The sequence below is a fragment of the Helicoverpa armigera genome, chromosome 28 (assembly GCF_030705265.1).
Source record: "Helicoverpa armigera isolate CAAS_96S chromosome 28, ASM3070526v1, whole genome shotgun sequence".
In the NCBI taxonomy this organism is placed as follows: Eukaryota; Metazoa; Arthropoda; class Insecta; order Lepidoptera; family Noctuidae; genus Helicoverpa; species Helicoverpa armigera.
The window spans coordinates 7,194,094-7,215,973 of NC_087147.1; the positions used below are offsets into that span (position 1 = coordinate 7,194,094).

Genomic DNA, 21,880 nt, shown 5'->3' on the forward strand with positions numbered 1-21,880 from the left:
CGCATTACTTTATTATAGTAGGGTCGTATCGATACTGATATTTGAAAACGAGGATTTAAATCTTACTACTAATTCCAAGAAACAACATTTCGGAAAAAGGTTCCATGAAAAGTATGTGTTATGAATATTCTAGGAAAAGCAATAACGGTGCTTACGGACTTTGAAAACAATATTATAAAGGGAAGATATGCTTTTGAAAGAATTGATAGAAAACCATTTCATAGAATTTTCTGTGTGAGTTAATTCTTTGAAGTGAAGTGAGGATAATATTATAACTTGGTTTCAGAGTAACTTCTAGATATTCTACGATTTAACTGATACGATTACTGCCTGTTCCCAGAAAGTCAGAGAGGATTTTCCGAAATAAACCCTATATTGAATCTAGAGCCAGGAGACTACAGAATTCAACCGGGTACAATTCAGACTACAGGCTAACTCGGTGAATTCCCGATGGCAAACCCCAAATAACCAATTAACCTATAAATAAACAAACCGTGGCAGTCAACCACCCTATCGTTGATAAACAAATTCTCATATATATTACTAGTATATTCTAGAATATTTTGAGATAGATTACATATGGAATGCAAATAAAGATTTGAATTTGAATTTGAATTTGAATTTTAGATTGTCGATTCAAAGTAATAAAGACAAAGCCACGTGTTGGAGTAAATACTTTAATAGCAGGAATATTTTCACACGACAGCACTTTCCTATATTAGCCTACGCCATAGTTTAGACACTTGACTCATATCTACAAAGAAATTTCGTCTGACTCAAAGAACCAAATTTGAACGTGTTAAAATTGCCGAAGCAGCTATCGAGATAATGACTTCTAATTCTAATTATTTAGAAGATGTATGACTGAACAATAAAATTGTTTATGTTATACAAGAACATTATATTAAAATAGACGATAAAATTGTTAAAAACAGTGTGTCACCTCCGATCATAACGCTACTCGGGTTCAGAGACCCATGTCAATCGTTTAGCGAATAAAACGGTTCATTGATTCCGTTTTACGTGCAAATAACTTTAAACAGGCCAGCATTTTTTGTTTAAACTGATCTTCGATTAATATTGGAAACTGTTTTGAATTTGAGTAGGTCATGCATTTGGAATTTCACACCTAATGCTTGTTGTTTAATAATAACATTAGTTTTACTGTCTTCAATAACCTTCATTTTCCTTCACATTTCAATATAAATTCTTGCAGATCTAAATTTTACCTCCCATTATTATCACAAGCAAAACTTTAGCTAAAGTCTGCCAAAGCATAGCTTTCATAATTACCTTTATCAATCATAAGACTAGTTATAAGAATCAGCTGCTTACAATCTAAAGCAAGTTAGAGTTCACTAACTTCTGCGGCAACCAAACTAGTTTTATTAGCACTAAATATACTAAGAATATTAATTAAGTTAATCGTCTAAACCTTTAAGCGACGCGATTAGTTTTAATTAACACGTGAACTTTGAATCGATCTATTTACGGAACTTGATTGGGGCGACAGATCAGGACCAAATTCTTGCTAAATCACAGAGCGAAATCAGGAAATAGATATTAATATATCCATGTATTTTATTAATAATAATGTTTACTGTTAACATTTGTTATTCAATGACCTTGACCTAACATGTTGTGGCATAAAAACTTTTTGTATTATCTCGGTGGCACAACTCGACATCGGAATTAAATCGGGCTGACAACATAATCTGCTGTTTTTATATCACCTTGTGAAGGTTGTTTATAAATGTTGTTCTAGAAAATGTAGGTGAAAGGACCTAGATAATGTTTCTCGAAAACTTCGACAGAGAAATGGAAGAAAATTGTAGCTTCGTCCTTATGCAGTATGCGCTTTGTACAGACTGTGATATCAAAGTTTAGATAGTCTGAACTGTTGAATTAATCTAAGCATGATATTAAAATACCAGCCTTCTAACAATTTCAAATGCAAACATTTCCATTCCTTCGATGAAAATCTTAAAACAATTTGCTGAACATTTAAAAGCTTGTGAAACAATACAGTCAGGTCGTTGATAAAATGCAAATTTAGCGTATATTAGCGAGGTTATCGACCTCCGCTGTAGAAAGAACAATGAAATGAAGACTATGTGCCTAGTGACAGCGATATTATAATATTTAAAGCATATGATGACGTCTAATCATAACGATATAGATCATTTTACATAAGAAAAATACACAAAATTAAGCAAACGTAGACAGGTAAACCCAAATGATATAATAATCTTATTTTTGTCCTTATATTTGCGAAACAGGTCATTAATTCAGTATATTCGGATACAAAATAATGTTGCTAATAGTAGATGTACCTACCATCAAATACAGGTAAAACACTCAATTTTAACGTAATTGAGTTCGTTAAAGGCTTCAAATAAAAAATTATAACAAGAGTCTAGAAACATGTTCTAGATCTTTCGGCAATTCAGTTTCCTATTGAGTCAGTATATCTATACCGACATTAGACACGCTTTTTCCTAATCAAAATGTTGACCACCATATTTTTTCACATGGTCGAAAAATAATTGGCTATTCGAACGGAGTTTTTGAGTGTTGTCACCAGGAAAACCAAGCTTCAAATGCATATTGCAAAACAGACAGATAAAGGTTAACATAACGCCATTTTTATCATTTTTGTATTGTTTATCCTTCCATAGACATTTATTTAGATATTTTTAGTCTATCGACAATTCCTGGCGCTTGTAAATGATTAATGGTTATAAAATTAATATTTATTCAAACTTTTATAATTATAGGAATTTACATCTAAAAATATACTTGCGACAGAAAGCAGACATAGCGTTTAATACCCAATATGCTATGACGCAAATGACAGTCGTGACAATCAAGACGATACTTAATTGATAGGAAAAAATACTGCAAAATTAGTAAATTCCACATACACATACATAGAATTCAATCATCTTAAGATATATTGAGACATCATTGCAGTAGATAAGAATACTCCAGTTTGAGCACCCTCCTATTCCAATTCAACCGCGTGCCCCAAAAGTTAACCCATCAAAAATCTCTAAAACTAAATACAAAATTCAAATCTTAAGACGTATACCCCAAACCCAGACAAAAGGACCGTATGACCTTAAGCCTACAAAACGCTAATATTTAATTAAAACTCCACAACGATTGGAGTCTAGTGAACGCGAGGTAAATGGCCCCCAGAGGTGAAACATCTGCCATTTGTCGGAAAAAAATGTACCACCTGGTAGCGGTGGCTCTCGACCGATGGAAACCGCGTATAATGACGCGATGAGCTTATGATTTTTTGAAGTATTATAGAAAATCGTATGGTTTTTAAGTTTAGTGTTTGTTTAGGCTTTTAATAAGATGACAGAACAGATTTTTAAAGTTATCATTGACATATCTCAAGTTTTAGAAATGTCAAATGATGCAAACAAATAACCTCACTAACAAGTCCTATAGTAGGACGATAAATATTCTGGACTTAACTGAGACACATTTATTTACTTACATGCTATGCTTACGGGATATATCCAATGCAATATATTCAAATGATTAATCAGTAGTTTAAATTAGGGTCACATTTTTAACATTATAAAGGTCCCCAACATCAAAAATCCAGTAAGTAAAAACCAGATTTCATAGAAAACTGAAACCAGAGGGTCGGCCTCATATCCATCAGTCGATTAGTCTTCGCAATTTCTAACAAACAGTTAATCTTATTTAATGAAGCGCATTTAGAACGCCATCTGTCTTAACACGCGGCGCCTGTTAACAAATTACAAGACAGTTTTTGAGAAAAAACGATACAAATTAACTTTGGAACCAACGTGTTACTTGTTAGCTTAGAAAAATATAACAGTCGAAAATGTAGCAATACTTGAATAAACTTTTAGAATTGAATTTACCTGGGACCATTCAATCACATGTCAAGTCTTGTTACACAGAAGGTCTGATTACAAGTAAAAGTTTTTTCACAATTTCTCATGTGACAATATGAACCAACGAGGTGCGGTAGGTCAAGCTACGTTGGCTGCGCAAGCACAGGTGGCGAGCCCGTTGCGTGCATTCCCGATCGAGACACGCAACCGGGCGGATGTGTGAATATGATCGCGACCACCGATTTTTGCACGAAACACATGGTGTGTTCAAAATTACTGAATAATAGTGACTAAGACTTTATTTAGTCACGCTAACATGCTAATTTTTAAGTGTTTCATTTATTTGTATTGAAAAAAAAACTACTAAAAATCTTTCCCATATAAAACTTTCCATATATTGATATACATAGACTTCTTTAACAGTAAATAAGCTTTACATAATTCCTAATTAACATGAGACTTATAAGATTATGCGTGGGAAAGCATTTCGCGAAATCACTTTGACGAAATAAGCAAAACATACACATTATACGAGTTCACGTGAAATCCGGCTTTCACCGTAATCCGTGACACGGTTTTTCTTTTCCAAATTATTAGAAGTGATTTATCATTATCCTGGTATGCTGAGGACTAGAAATCAATGACAAATTGTTATGTATATTATTATAGCTAGCATCCGCTAAAGTTTTCACCCCGTGGTAACTACGCGGACCCGGATAAAAAGTATATAGCCTTCCTAGATAAATTACCTGTGTAATACTGGTAGAAGTCCTCAAATAGGTTCAATAGTTCCTAAGATCAGCGCGTACAAACCAAACTTTAGCTTTATAATACTACTATAGATACACGGCCTATAATCATCACTGGGTAGCTTATTTCAGACATCTCGTTAAAGATTCAAAAGATCCCCAAAAATTCCATGACCACTCAAAAAATGGCCAGAAAATTTCGTAATTCTGACCTGAAGCCATGAAACGCGCTTGTCATACATAAAACATTCAAATTGGGCCCCAATACCGTTTCCTTGCGTGCATCCTGTCATTTCACCTGCTTTTGATCAGAAACTCATTTAAATTCAATGCTTAGGATGCTTGCGATTATTATTTTAAGACTTCCAACCTTTAAACACTTCTTTCGGAGTATTTTTAGACCTTTTGATATTCCAGCTTGAAGTATTCCATACTTAAAATAGACAGGATCTGGTAATGATAGTCGAAGCTCAACAGATTAAAGACCACGTGGTGCAAAAATAAACACTTTTTTTACCCCCATCTAAAGGTTTTAGGAATTAATTCTAACCCCTCTCACCTCGTTACAAGTATAAGCATCATCTATATTTATGAAGCGAAAAGCAAGATAACGCGACTCGAAGCTTAGACAATTTAACCAACCGGAGAGGCCATTGCTGTCTTCCCTTCTGCAAAGGTACAAGAGAACTGCTCATATTCGTACATGTGTAAGCTGTCATTGCTTGTTGCGTTGACTCGCCCCCGCGCGTGTCAGACTCTGTCGCATAGAGATTTGTACTCATGGCGACTCCTGTTGGCTCAACGCTCTAAGACTCAAAGTGAAGGAGGGAGAGACAAAACAAATATATTGAAAGCTCCGCTTAGGGTGAGCCTTATCTCACATATGGCTTACCGGTGTCAATGATCCGCGCCCCCGATATGGATATGTTATGAGAACTCTTAAGTGATTCATCTATTAATGTGAATTAACAAACAATCAGATTTTTTTATTGCTAGGTCGCGTTTAGTTGCGAAGTCGGGATGTGCATACTTAATCATCGTTGTGGTAGGTTCGGTCAGTAGTTTCGGCGTTGTTCAATCGCGGAAGCAGGTATTTATTAATCGTTAGACACCTGTGTAGATTACAATATTCTATCAAAAGATTCAATAAAACACTTAATAGAAAATTCTAGTATTAATCATTTTAGTTTTTTCGGGGTCAAACCACATTAACGCCCCACTAAAGTAGCGCGCTCTGTCCCAAAAAAATTACTAAAGAGTAACTCTAACAGCATAAACACCATTCTAGACTAGATTAAAAAACAAAATGGCGATTCAATGTAATGCAAATATATTCGGTTTGATGTGGCTTGCTCATTCAGTTTTTTATTTTACTTTTCCCAGCAAGCTTCAACATGGCTAAGTTGAATGTAGTCAAGTTTTTCAGCCTACCTAGTTTTGACACGGCCGGTAATGAATTCTCTCTATTGTACTCCAACAATAGTTGCAATGTTCAATTTCCTGTATCGGTAGCGAAAATACTCAATTATTTATTAACAGATTGACAGATAAGCATAATAAGCAAGTCATTTATAATGCTAATGATGATTGTTACACAATGGCCGGCACTATGAGTAATGAGTCTATTAATTTAATGTATTCTTAAAGCCCTATTAATTGTATGTGACAAATAGATTCTACAGTGAATTTCGCAATGTTGATTTTTACGGTCAGGTAAATTTCATTTTATATGATTTATGGTTTATTCAAATAGGTTACGGGGTTAACAACCGCCGATTCCGGCGATATCAGATGGCTATGAACAACAACGAAACGGCATGAAGGTCAATCGCTTATCGCTCAAGTATGAGGAAAATCAAGTGCTACTTGAATTTCTTGACAACCTAGACATTTCAACAAACTAATTAACAATTAAAATCGATCCTAGATAGATCAAATATTATAAAAAAAGTAATAGAAAATACGCAAAAACCGCATTGGATGTACCAGGTTAACATAAGGTCGCGGACTATGTAAGGACGGGCGCCGGGCGGGTAACGACCGGGCACCGCTACGCGCCAGTTTCGGGGGTCGACGACCCGCCGCGACGGACGACGTCCTGGGACGGCCTCTACGTCAAATATGAGGCCCTGGTACCTAGCCGGAGAGATTTTTCTCGTAGATTCTTTAATTGGAATTTAATTAGATATGTTTGAGCCTCTTTGTAAACATAGGTGGTACACAGTATTGTAAAAAAAAATCTCAAACATTTTATTTTACAATCGCAGACTAAAGTTACGTTGACTGCCCTCTATAAAACAGTTCCAATAAAGACACCACAAACTCTTTTAAACGAGTCAATACTATGCCAAACTAAACACATTCCGAGACAACTACGCCCCCATTTTACCGTTAAAATCTCCCCACGATGGTAACAAAAAAATCTCCCTTAGTCAAGGGTAAGGTCGAAAGCATCCGTAGCCTTATTATAATGTAAGCAACTTCGTAACACTCAATTCTACTTTATATTTTACTTCAAGCTTCGGAACCCTCTTAAGATTATACTAATGCATTCCAATGAAGGATTAACACTTAAAGATGTGATGAAAAATTTACAATTATGTCGAAAAGAATTTACTTAACGCAATCTGTCGAAATTCCCACTTAATTCGTAGCAACTTATCAACACGACCGTGGCAAAAATATATTTAGAAAAAATATCACACTTGAAGTTCGTTTGCTTATCTATCAGACAAGATAAGTTTTATCAAACTTCGTGTGGCGAGCCTCTTGCCTACTTCCTGAGTGATTAAAACCTCCTTCCAAACAATTATAATATTACATTTCTGTGATTATTTGGACAACACCAGACATCTCAAATTCTCTAAAAGACTTAATTCACGAAAGACATAAACTCGAGTCGTGTAGACATTTTCTGTAGTCCGAAATACAAAGACTAATTACAAGAAAGCTGTAAAAACTTTAATGCAAACCTTCGTCTACACGCCACGTGAATTCAAGCAAAGTCGGGGGGCAAAACGATACTGTCTAGACTAGGTTACGCGCAATAAAACTATTTGCCAAATCCGTAGAAACAACTGCGTATAATCGGAACGTGTAAACGAAAAATGAAAAGGTAAACTATAAAGCTAAGATTCAGAGTACATTGAAGTTTGAGATAAGAAATCAATCGTAGCACAGAAGTTAATGGTAAACAAAGTGAAACGGTCTATCAATCGCTTTCATTTGACAGTTTGAGAAGCAAACATCTTAATGAACCAGCTCTATTTATGAGGATACTAAACTCTTTACACGTAGATTGATGTTACAGCTGATTATGTGTTTCAAAAGAAGTTTTAGTCTGACCACTCCATTCTAGTTTTCCTATGTGTTCTACCTCTGAATACTTGTCTACTGTTGTAAGTCTTACGTAAAAGTAAGACTTGCAAAATCATACTGGGATATTTTGACATTTTCAAAAGAATAATTAGGTAATTAAAATCTTCTCAAAAATACGAAAAACGTCAACAGAATTAAAAAAAAACAGCTATAAAGCAGTGTTTTGTGACAAAAGTTCGTGCTCACTGCATTTAGACTAATTAAAGACCAGTAATGACTCGAGTCCTTAAAAATAAAACATGATGCATTTTGCAAAGAAACAAAGCAACAAAAGGAGTACAATTTTCGTGTGTCGCGTATCTAATTCAGTGAATGAGAATCGCAAATATTTTTACATTCGCTATTCGTATGATGTATTGAACAAATATTTAGTTTTTAATGTTTAGATAGCGGTAGTCCTAATTCTTTCGCGGTATTTGTGTCAGTAACAGATATGTTTAACTATCATTTTTCAAATAACTTTTCATGTATTGAATCGATATACAAACTCTGAATATGGACCTCTTTGCTGCCAACGTACAAAATATTTAAAAGTAAAACAGTAACGTTTAATCACGGTTCCAAATTCGAAACTACGCCGACATTTCGGCGACAGTGTCGGCGTTGGACGTTGCATCACCGACACGGGCCCATGACTTACGCCGACACGAGAGTACTACAGAAGAAATCTCAAGTTGGTAAGTACTTACGTATGACTTTAATCAAATAATAGATTCAAACGTCATGAATGAACATACGTCATTAAAACCGTCATTTATACTCAGTTAATCAATTTAATATGTAATTAAATGGTAAATTATGTATAGTTTTTGTATTAAATCTGTTTATCTCGAGGTTAAGATGTTGTGTTATACAGTATCAATAGCACTAACGTCATTCGGAGTCATTACGAACAAAGTATCAGAGCGTCAGAGCAGAGCGTGCTAAATGCAAAAACATGACGCTGACTTAACTGTGTTATTTGTCACCTTATATCCACACCGTCATATCTAGCCACTTATATAAAGAAAAAAACAAACCCAGCTACATTAGATTTAACTTATATCATAACTATGACGTATAAGCTAAAGTTTATTATGCTAATGCCTCATTTGTTGTGAGGTAAAGTTGCTCAAATGACGTCTGATATCTCTAGGCAAGAGATTACAATGATATTTTACAAGACTACAAAAACAAAAGAGTTATCATGACAATAAAAAGCTATTAACTGCAGACAATTCTATCGGTATCGATAATACATCTGCACATTATTTTCGTAACATCCTCATAATTATTGATAACATTGATAAACATAAACTAGCAATCACAAGATCCTAACAAAAACAAAATGTGTTGGTTGTCATTCAACAACCATTAGAACCCTTATCGATCCCTGGAGACACGTGTTTAGAACCGAAAACAATAAATCGATTTGAAATCGAATGACAAAAGGGTTGAGTTATCACTTATCCGTAGTTTACTTACAAAAACTTTGTTCTGTTTACCAGCACACAAAATATTTAAGGGTTTTGCTAACGACATCTTACATTTATGTGTTGTTGTTGTAAATGTGAAACTTTAACTATTTGATTAAGTAGACTAGTTTAACACATGATCAGAATGAAATAATTTACAGACAATAAAGATACGTATTGTATTAACAATATTGGTTATTTTTTTTATATAGTATTTAATCGTAACGACCATGGGACTTGTTCACACAAACAAATTGATATTGGGTCGTATTTTGTGTAAACTTACTTTATCGACTACGAAATTGTATCAGGGAAATACCCGGTCAGAAACTTAGAACCACAAAAACCACATAATTTTTTTTATAATAAGTATATCACTTGGTAACGGAATAGACACATTGAAACAACTAATAATGATGTTCTTTTAATATTTATAAAGTAGAGAGTTAGGGGATTACCCATTTAAAGAATTTCTTGTATACATAACCTAATTGTCACATGGCTTAGATTGATCTCATAAAAAATATTCTCTTCTCACACCTTCATTCCTTAAAACTTTATATCGGGAACATCTATACTTAAATTCAAAATGGTAGTCTGCAAAAATCCTAAAAATTGTATGCCTTATCATGCGACCTACCTACTGGATTTCAGAGATCAAAAAATCCATTTAAAATGACATTTAGCTTAACTTCGTCATCGTCACATTTTTAAGGCTATCCACCATCAGTGAGATTGGAAAGTGGCACGTGGAAACTGTCACTCGAACATGTCCTGGGTCACGTTTGCCACTGGTATGACCACATTGCTGACGTAAATACATTTTTATTGATTTTTTTACTTTATATTAATTGACATTTTTGATGAGGATCTTTTCTAGGAAACACATAGGTACCTAAATCATTATTTTTTAGCTGATTTTAAGTTCAGAAAGATTCCTAAAATTTTGCTAAGATGAGCCCTGCTAAATTGAGTTTTGGTACAGACAACTTAGTAATTTTAATACATATGGGGTCTATTCACAATTTTATTAATCACTTTAGCATCTAACACTAAAGTTGCCCATATTCCGTTATCTAAAAACATAGCAAATAAAAGTCTTATTTATCCCTTTATCCAAAGTTATGTTGAAAGTCGCAAAGTCAGTATGTCCGTTCACGCAAGTAGTAGTAAGAACATGGTTCGAGTCACGTTGGCCACTGCCCATTAAACGGTGCAACCTTATTAAACAAATCTATCATGTTGCATAATAATGCAGTTTAAGCTATCATTCTAAGATTATAACTATTGTAAGTGTGTTAGCAATTTGATTGGTTAGAGCATTTCATTATCTGTCTAGCCTTTTCCCAACTATGTTGGGGTCGGCTTCTAGTCTAACAGGATGCTGCTGAGTAGGTCCCAGTATGTTTATTGACAGTGATTGGTTAGAGCCAAAGACTATAAAACCACTTGACTGCGCATACAGTGCCCCGACGCTCGCCAAAAGTTAGTGATTTTGCGCGTACTATAAGGCTACGATCAGTACGATCCTTTAGTAGCGACCGTGAACTGACCAATAGTAGCCGCGGATTATGCCGCGTCCCCCCGCCCGCAGCGGTGAGTCGTGTTCTTAGAAGAAATTGGCGAGTGCGCTCTCTAGTGGTTATTTACTTTATGGTTAGAGCATTTAAAGCTACCAGAATAAAAATAAGAATTAAGCAACCTGTCAGTTAAATAATAAATGCAAATAAACCCTCAGACCAAAACAAAATTAACAATAAAATACTATCAAAAAGGCCAATCTGTAATCGGAAACAATAAAGGCTATATTCTGGGTATAAATTAAGACTTGGGAATTTACGTGCTGCAGTTTTGCGAATATTAAAAATGAATTAATTTCATTCTGTTCGAAGAATTGAAGCAGCTGCAATGTGTTCTAACAAATAGCAGTTGTGCAATAAATTGACATTCATTTGTCTAAGAGCTTTGAAAGTTTAGAAGCATCGTCATGATTCATTACCAGCTTGCCCCATTCGCCTTTGATGCCATACAATAATTATTTTCAAAACAAAAAGTATTCTGTTATAAAGAACATTGTCTATTATGCGCCAAGGTTCAATTAATTCAGTATTTTGAGTAATCCATCTAGATTTTATCATACGTTTACTGTTTACAATATTGGTAGAATAGTTAAGAACACGAAGAAATCAAAGCCAATGACGTTCCATATAATATCGATATCTAAAAACATCGACAAACAACAGTTGCATCATTTTATTAGATTTACAACGCTGCTTAGAACAGTTATTCAAAAAAATTGCTACATACACCGCCATAACAGGAAATATAACACCCCAGGGTGTCCATTCCACTGTAAAACGGAATAGGCAAGTACGCACAATTATCGACATAGCGTTGTTGCATAACGGTTGCAAGCACAACGCAGAAACGCATCGATACTCGCGGAAGCGGGCACCTTACTGGTTCTTTTTTCAAATGTTCAACGTCAAATTGAAGAAAAAGGTCATATGGTGTAGAAAAATGGCGTTAAAAAGAAAAAAAGGTTGGTTATCAATTTGCACGGGTAATAGAAACTCAAAGGCAAGGAATTGTGCCATTGCCGGGCTGCGGGATTGAGATACAAATGGCTCCAGAAGTCAGAAGGAACATGGTGAGTTTTAGTCAGTAAGAGACTGACACACTGCACCCATAGAAGGAAGGTTCATTTGATGATTTCAAACCATAGAAAGTAATCTTGCCATTACAAAACATAAGGATGCTTTATGGTGGCAACATTAGGCCCACGAGAGGTTTTGTTTTTTCCACAACCCTACATAAATGTTGAGGTAAAAATGAAGTACCAATTTTCACCTTTTATTCCAAAAAAGTATAGAATTCAGCTGCTTATCTCGTTAAGTCGTAAACCCGAAGAGAAAGGGGTAATATCATCAAAATATTATGGCTATTAACCTGTAGTACGTTCTCTAGCTCCTTGTTTTACGATTACGACACAATTCACAGGGACGTCGTGACCAAAGCCGGGGTTTACTACTAGGCTACATATAGATACATTACGTGGGTAGCATATCCCACTAATATTCTGAATATGGTACTTTGTGAGAGTGTACGTATAGATGTTCATTTGTTGCTTTCGAATGAAAGCAAAAACTAGTGCTTATATATCAGAATATTATGTAGGCTAATTTTTAACCATTTTTGGGAACTAGCTTCCTCGGGACGGGGATCGAACTGAAGTATATATCTTTAGTATGGTTACTTTAACAAGATACGTGCGAAAAACATAACCGTTGTAGGTAGAAACATGACTGGCTGATTTATGAATTTATTTACTGCAGAATTGCATTCAATTTTAAAATATTATTTCTGGTGTTTTAATTCCTTCCTAGACAATCGCTAACAAATTAAATTACGCACTTAATGTGAGGAAAACAATTAATATATACAAACATAATGTTATAAAGGAACATAAAAAATATATTTTTACTCGCATTAAGCCTTAAAAAGAGGTTCGATATATTTTCTGTAATAATTCCACAGTTTTATGTAACGTATCATTGTGCAATGTCATTGCCCTTTTGTTTTTATTAAAAAAAGCGAACTCATATAAACAGGAAACACTTACAAAACAGGTTTTTGTTCAGGAAATGCTATGAGCTTTGAAAAGGACAAGGAACCGACTTTTTGTACTGAGGGGTGTACTTGCATATATATAATTCAGTGTCACCTTATTATTAACCGACTTTCAAAAAAGGAGGTTCTCAATTTGACCGCATATTTTTAGGGGCCATATTTAGTGTTTTATTTATGAAGGTTTTTACCCATCTACTATGACTTCTTAGTTTATTTGTGTGTAGGTTTACCACAAGGACATATCTTTGGACCATAGACAGTTAGCTAGTATTTTTTGCTGTATACAAGTAACTACGGCAGATATAAATAAAACCTCATAAAAACCAAAGGTTCAGGGTACAAGGTAACCTTAAGTGGGTGAGTCGGCAGTTATTTGACTAAAAATAGACACGGTTCTATTTAACTAACTAAAAAAACAAATGTAAAGTTAAGTCGGACAAAAATGTACCAAAACATTGTTGTTTTGACCGTTCCACGACTCATATTTTTTTAACTTCTTACTAGCCTATAAATTACAGCATTTTTTTTCGTTCGTCAAGTGGTAGATCTGTTATAATTCGTTCATTTACCGCTACACCTACATTCCTTAGCTCCTGGCAACACTGAGCTAGAGGTCAATGACCGGCTATTCACGGGGTGATGATTGCTTAATTGTTTTAATATTGCATCTGCTATTGTGCTGATGGATTAGGGTTGCTACTTGAAGTTGTATTTAGTAAGTACAGTTTTATGTTACGTGGTTTATTTACTTGAATTTTGTAAGTAGTTCTTTAGGACTTTTAAATAATGAAGAGGTGACAAGCCTACGATGCAACATAACTGCATAATATTCGATTTATTCCGTCAAAATGCGGGAATAAACATAAATATCTCGCCATCAACTTTTCACTTATTCATTTTGATGCTTGAATGATAAAATATCTTAATATGTGACAACCCTATTAAAGTTTTTACCCATAATTTTATACCCTCGCAAATGCGGGTATATTCTTTGATATTAAAATTGATCAGATGGCTATATCCAAGAGGAGTCCATATAATTATTAGACCAACGTGTAAATTAAACTTGATTATAACATAAACGATGTGATTTATAGGTACTTTGTCATAAATTTTGACATCTCTGAATAGTTTAAAATATTTTGTAAGTCGGCTCAAAGAATTACTGTGCACAAAACGATTTCAATAATAAGTAGGAATATTAATTCTTATGAATCTTAATAAGTCTTCAATTTTCTCTCTGACACACATGAGAAAACAGTGTAGATCGAGACTTTATACATAATCTAGGTAACGTTTAACATATCCCTAACTTCCTGGGACAAGCAACAAGTAAAGTTAGACTCTAAAACTATAAAGAATAAGGTATATAATCCAACTTACCTCCAGTTCCAAGTACTTTGAGCAAGTCGAAATGTGATATGTCCACTTTAGCGGCGCCATTGAGATTAACTGTAACAAAATTAACATTACTATTAACATTTTATACAACTTTATAACGTCATGCAATTAAATCTTATTGTATAATTATTGTAATTTTTAAATAATCTCTATTCAGATGTTTTGTCGTGTTTGATGGCAAATTTTAGTGTCAATTTAGAATTTAAAAATTAAAAGGTACCAGAAACTTTTATGCTTCGTCGATCTATGTATATGTGATACCGTGTAACTAACATGTTTTGTTGCAAAATAAGTTTTTGGTGTTTTCAACAAGTGTGAGTTCCAAAAGTTTCAAACAATGTTTTTCCACATCTAGAATAGATATGTAGAAAATTAATTGAACTGCGAATTTAAACTACTTAGTACTTTTACAAATTCTGACAATAAAAGTTAGGTATTCAAATATTTCCCGAAAATTCCTCAAGTTAATTAGTTAGCTTACAACATAGTCAACACAAAATTCCGAAAATCCACTATTATCTTAACAAAATCCCACAAACAGTGTACCGTGTACCATACATATGTACCGTAATGTACATTAAAACGACATGCCTACACGTGTCACGAGATTTTCACTTTTACCGCGGATCTGCTTAGAATCTATCATGGTCTTCGCCTCTGTTCCACTTGGCTTTGGGAATATATTCTCACTTGTTTGTACAGTTATCCTATACTAGTTAAACTGTACTATCAACCAATGATATGATGTGGCCCTCCTTAAACAAGTTTTTGTGAAGACAATCAAATAAAGTCAAACTTCTGCATGTACTGCAGAAGTTGTCTTCATTGTTTTTGACAGTTTCCAACGATTTTAAGACAAAACGGGTGATAATACATGCCATTGGTTGATAATAAATGTATTATTTTAAGTCCAGGAAAGTAGTATTTTCACTGTTGATACTACATATTTTCTTCGAGAAAGATACACCTATTGGTGTTGAAAAAAAGTTTATAAATAGACTGCATCCTACACTTTTATGATAAAGAATTATTATAAAAGATAACATTTATTAGTTGCAGTAATATCAACTACCTCTTTGCAATTGCATTGATTCTTTCTAGAAAGATTTCAACGTTCTATGAAGTTCGTCAATTCCAATCCATATTTACGTTAGTAAGGCATAATAATAGACTATTATTTTTACTGACTCATCTTCGACGTTCTTTTGTCCTATTAATTAAAAGCATATTCTCTTGTTCAGAGCAAGTTTACGAGATAAATGCGATTTCCTATAAAAAGATACGGACCGTAGAACGAATGGAGTAGTGTTTAATTAAACTGGTATATTTAATGAGGAAAGCACACACATAGAAAATAATACAATCGTAATAAAAGTGCCTGTTATCATTTTTATTTAAAGTATATTACGATAACGATTTACATAAGAATTGGCGATAAACAAACCACATTATATAGACAATGTTTTGCTCAACAAAGTCAAAGGTTCATTGACACCGAACTGTAATTGTTTAATCTGACATTGGTGGTGCAGAATAGTTACTGCAAGGTATGTTTCAACATTTATACATTCGTTCTCTGCAGCGTTGTTCGGGGTTATCGACTTGTATCATGGCAATCTTAAGATATTTTTGATTTCTTAATACATCATAGGGATCGATATTTCACAATGCACCATCTCGATACAATATTTTTTAAATATCTGTCATTATATTAGGTCAAACTGGGGAGTAATTAGACTAATACAGGTGCAATGCGTCGCTATTGTGCTCAATGCTTTTTTTTTTCTTCATTCTGTAGTACGAAATTGAATAATGTTATCAGCAAGTGATCATTCGATTCCAGTCCAATCGTTGGGTATCGATTAAATGCTTAAACGATCGTCTACCCGATGCCGGCCACCTGTTTCATAGCTATTCGTACTTAGCACAGCTATATCAACATCCTTCAGACAATCCGCAGCGCTCTACAAAGTCAATGGTGCGTCGACCCAATATTTACTAAATTCATATTTCTCAAAGGTCGCGAGTTACCTAACCGCTGACATTTCTCGCTGGCGTTTGAAGGTGATCCGCGCATATGTTAAACCCTTAATTACTCAACATACATTTGTGTTTGTTCAGAAATTTACCCGAAAATGTTGATTGAAAGCACGAGACATTCCGTTTGCTGTGGTTTTGTTTGTGGTTATTTTAATTTCCTGTTTTCTGTATATTCATTATTCCAGTTAAAAATACAATGCCAATACCATTTTAGGAGAAGGTATCTACAATGTCAGTAATTACATAATTAAGTAAAAGGCTCGATAGTGAACTGTATCAGACAGTCAAGGTTTCCTAGAATTTCAACAACAAAGAAAACATTTGATAAATTATAAACTAGGGAATTCCCTGCTGAAGCCAGTATTACTAGTTAATACTACAGAATAAATTGCCATACTTAATAATTTAATACTGTGGGAAAAAATTGTGAGTAATTGTGTCATTTTACTAGTTCTAGTGGACTTTTAATGATTATAGCAACTTTACTAGAGGTTATGTCTATTAACAATAATATTATGATAATGTTATGTTGTAAAACTGATGACCACACGTTGTAATAGTTAAGTGTTGAACAATCATTTTATTATAATCTTTAGCCACTTACAAGACGGATATTTCCTTGAAATAAATGTTTTATTGAAATTAAATTCTAATTTAATTTTCATGTTAGTTTTACTATAAATTACAATTTTGGTGAAACAATTATTTGGTGGCCTAAAGCTAGAAAAAATACCTCGGACACTGTTATTTAAGATACCATTGAGAATAAAAAATATCTGTTTCGTAACACAAAATAACTGAACATGACAGAATACTTTTAACATTAACTTTGTATTTAAATAAATTGTATTTTGCTCAAGAAAATTGTTTAAAATGTAAGAAAGTATAAAAAGAAATACTTTTTCTTATCTGAAAGAGTCAACAACAAATATATTGAGGTACTCTATATGGTTCATGGAAGATAAGTTGACACATTTTTTAAAACAATAATGTTACCAACTCCAGAAAGTGTTTCAACATTTATTTTATTTAGGTATTTATAATACAGTTGACCATTAATTTGATAGTCTCAGCTTATGGAAACATCTTGTCATTCAATTAGGGAAACATCTTCATGTTAATTTGATATAGAAACTTCCAAATAATTAATAATTCTTTATGTTCATATAGTTAAAGACAAATCACTTTCCATTGCATTTAGATTTTTTTTCCTTTTTGAGCTCATAAAAGTAATCTCAAAATTCCTACCTCTAATAAGCATATCAACAGAAAGAAAGGTTATTGTAAAGACCCATTAAATTCCAAACTAATAGACAAACAAAATCAAAGAGCATCAATTAGCCTGCCTTATAAAACTAAAATTAATTGGCAAAGCAGACTCGGGACCAGTGATAAGAAACTATTATTATCGCGGTTTGCGTCAAGGACTGCTGATAATATAAACCATCGACTTGTTCCCATGTTTATGTATTTACTTGCGAGAAATATTATTTGTAAGAAATGTGTCCAAATATTTTTCCACTGGCGCTTATGTGATAAGGTGAGCAAACATGGCAAAATATGTTTTTAAATTCTTGAATTGATACTCTTTAATGGTATTATGAGGAATGATTCAATTCTTAATTACATCTGTCCTTATGTAATATTCAGTTGTTTAATCTGGATAATACCATAATGCTCTAGAATAGGCTGACAATCTGGTTATACATTGCAGTGGATAATTAACACCTTTTCGAAATAGGGATGGAGGCCCAGAGCCCACTAGGATCATATTTTGATTGACAACAGATTCATAATGATTACCAATATTTTCAATTGCATTCTTTAGCACCATTACTTGACATTATGGCAGATAATTTTACTAAAACATTATTACTGAAATACCTAATCCATATCTGACCTATCAGACATTCTTCAAATCAATCTGCACACAAATTATAGAATTGAACTATGACTGCCAGCTGTCAAGATAGACTTTACACGCCCCAAGTCAGAGGGTGCCAGATAATTTATCAAGTCTAATAAAAGTCTTTGTAACAATTTCAATAGACTATTGCAGTGGTTCCCAAACTTATTTTGTCTACTGCCCACTTTGAGAATAAATATTTTTTTAGCGCCCCCATTTTTTCACCTATTTAAAAACCACTATAACTTCAAATTGAATTAATTAATTATTGTGACGTATATATCTTTATTAACGGAGAATTCTAAACGAAACTTTTACTATAAGCAACCTTGAAACCTGAGCGCAGGTAGGTAACATACCACAGCGCTTAGGTCTCAAGTTAACTCTTACAGTGGCGGCGTAGCATCGGGTGGCACCCGGGGCGGACTACCTATTGAGCACCCCACAAAAAAACGACAAAATATAATCACGGACTAGAATTGTTAATTAAAGTAGTAAGCACCAGTGACAAGTGAAAAAGCCGCGAGCGCAGCGAGCGCGAAATTTTTGAGTTTTGGAACAGTAAAGTACCAAAAAGAGTTGAAGAGAAGAGAAGAGAGAACCGCGCAAATTGTTTAGTTTTGGGGCACAAAAGTACCTTAACATTTGTGGAAAAAAAAAACACTGCAAAGAGAATAAGCCGCGAGCGTAGCGAGCGCAAAATTTTTGATTTTTGGGACGCAATGATACCTAAAGAAATTAGAAAATAGTCACTGTTAAGTGAAAGGCGCGAGTGCAGCGAGCGCAATCTTGTAATTCATATTAGTTCATGTTCACAAGTCATTGTTTAAGAGGCTTCCTAGCTAAATAAAATTACAAATCACCCCCCAGGCCTCTACACAACGCCCCCATTTTCTTCCTGGGTCTCTTACCGCCCCCCTTGAGACCTGCAGCGCCCACAAGGGGGCGTTATCGCCCACTTTGGGAAACACTGGACTATTGGATCAACTTTCACCAAGTTTTAAAGGAACTTTCACTTCAAAGTCCAGATTAGGATCTAGACTACATTTCAATTTGAGAATAGAGCGTTCAAAATAGACTGCTGTAAAATAAATCTTGATAGTGCAGCCATTCTTTATAATTTGAACAACATTGGATTCATATTATGTTGAAGAATATATTGTAAGTAAAAATCTTTGTGATTATAACAATATTCAATATGATAATCTGATCCATATAAAGCGTAACCTACTTTTTTACATAATGGGGTAAATGAGCAGACAGGTTGTCTTATGATAAGCATCTATGGCTGCCCATTGAACACCAAAGAGTCCCAGGCATGTTGCAGGTCTTTTGAAAAGGAGTAAACTTTCCTACTTACAAAGAAATGGCTATTAAAAAACTATAACAGCATACAAGCATACAGAATTGCATGACATTGAAATAAATTCTAAGCATGGTACATACATGCACGAGCCTTTGTAGTATGTGTAGTAAACCTTATGAATATTACATAATGCCTAGACGTACTTGCAATACTTCTTGCACTACAAACAATGAGGAAACCGAGTTCACTATTTAAATAATTTATACATTTTTTGCTTATTTTCACATCCTTTCCTGTATTCTCTATTGATTTTAAAGATAATATTTTCCTGTGTATTTTTGATTACTTTTTCCTTTATCTTTAATCAAACAGGATATGCAGAAGAAAACATTGAATAATATGATTAAACTTTGACTATTACATATTTCAGTAGTAGGATTTCATAAGGTGCAAGATTGTGAAATATTTCAAACAGTTATTCAAGAAAGTGTTTGCTTGTCTTGTATAGAAATGTAGATAATAATCAAATATGTCAACAGATGAGTCATTCGGTAAAATTGTATGGAAAACATGCAATATGTTTGTCTTCATCATAGAGAAATTAAAACATTAACAGTTATTTAACTTTTCTTAGCAAAATTAATCAGGATCCTAAATAAATAGTTCACGTTTTTAAGAGTTTATTTATTAATTTGTATAATGTTTCATCAATAATTTAAACCTGCATGTTATTTGAAAATTGTTTAAATTGCAACATATCGGATGGCGAAGACTATACCACTGATATGCATATTTTTATGCAACATGGTGTAAATGCCTGCTGATGATACTGCCATCTTGAGATAGGAATTTGGTCCACACTGGGTTTTAATCACAAAACCCTGAGTAAAAATAATAAAACTCACCTTTGCATCTTTTCCTAATTTTACTAGCATCCACCAAGTTCCAGTCCACAGAGTCCCGAGCGGGTGCGGGCACAGTTCCACCGATGAGCTCCACAGAGCTGCTCCTCTTGGAGCTGGGCCCCGGCACCGGCGGGAGCTCCTCCGGCTTTTTACAGTCCTTCAGCGAAGGCAGACTACTACTTGAGCACTCCACTATTTCCACACTCTTGTCCAAATGTCCATTAGAAGTGACACTGCAGCCGTTCACAGGAGGCTCCGTCCTCGCCTTCTTGGTGGGCACCTTCTTGTGTTTGTGCGCGCTGTGGCGCCGCTTCAGCTTGGTCGAGTGCGACGAGTTCCGCGAACTGACCGGCGACGGACACCCGCACTCCATGCTGCCCTCCTGGTCGCTGCCCTCGTAGTAACCCGACTCGTGTTCAGGCTTCTTGTCAGGCAGGCTCATCTCGGCGGTGGCCATGGCTCAGCCGTTGACCAAAACCATGTAGACTCCACCACTTCAGAACCTCATCAAGTTTGTCCACGTATCCACGCGTTGTGACGCGCGAGCGGTCCACTCCCGAGGGCTAAGCTGACCACGGACGCTTGTGGAAGCGTTAACTAATTATGCAGCAAGTATTCCTTCAACTTTCAGCGAAAGTACAAACGACACGTAAAGCATTTCGCGAGTAGTTCCACCCGCGATAACTTCATGCGGCGCTCTGTCGCAGATGGCGCTGCAATATGCTATAACCCGACCGAATTCGAAACCACCCCACAATATGCTTGCTCCGCACACCGATATGTCAATGTGATTGGTCGATAGGAATTTCACTTGTGACTGATTTCACTGTACTGAAACGTCAAATAATTTAGTTTTGTGTATTATCCCTTTTCATGATATTTTATCTCATCGTATCAAAATCACAGCCTCTTCAACATCCAGTAACACGGGGTTATGAATCCAAAACAATCCAGGTACTTCACTCGTATAAAATTTTCACTACACTGTCAGCACAGTTCATTTGCACACAACAACAGTTCGATATTTTGTTTCAATTCACTAGCACTATGTATAAACCGTCTCTCTTTACAAAACTTCTATGTACACTATATAAATAAATTATAAAATGCACGCGCGAATGAGATACGAACTCACTCAGCGCGCTAAAGTAACTGAATTCGAGAAACGCAAAATAGAAACCGTGCGACGGTGTGCGAGCGGTGCGCTCCCCCCACCATTTACGATTTACG

The 21,880-nt window shown here is 34.8% G+C and overlaps 1 protein-coding gene across 2 annotated transcripts in view; it reads right to left on the minus strand.

Annotated features, from left to right (window-relative positions):
- The window catches only part of LOC110381476 (ribosomal protein S6 kinase alpha-5), a 90,753-nt gene that overhangs the window by 62,566 nt on the left and 6,307 nt on the right, over positions 1-21,880 (minus strand). Inside the window, exons 1-2 of one of the 2 annotated variants that reach the window (XM_064042443.1) lie at positions 20,651-21,864; positions 14,476-14,544 (exon numbers count right to left, since the gene is read on the minus strand). In XM_064042443.1, coding sequence (XP_063898513.1) covers positions 14,476-14,544; positions 20,651-21,107 — 526 coding nt within the window. In that variant the 5' untranslated portion in view covers positions 21,108-21,864. Of the gene's footprint in view, positions 1-14,475; positions 14,545-20,650; positions 21,865-21,880 lie in introns of those variants that run through there. The other variant, XM_064042442.1, reaches the window with a different exon arrangement.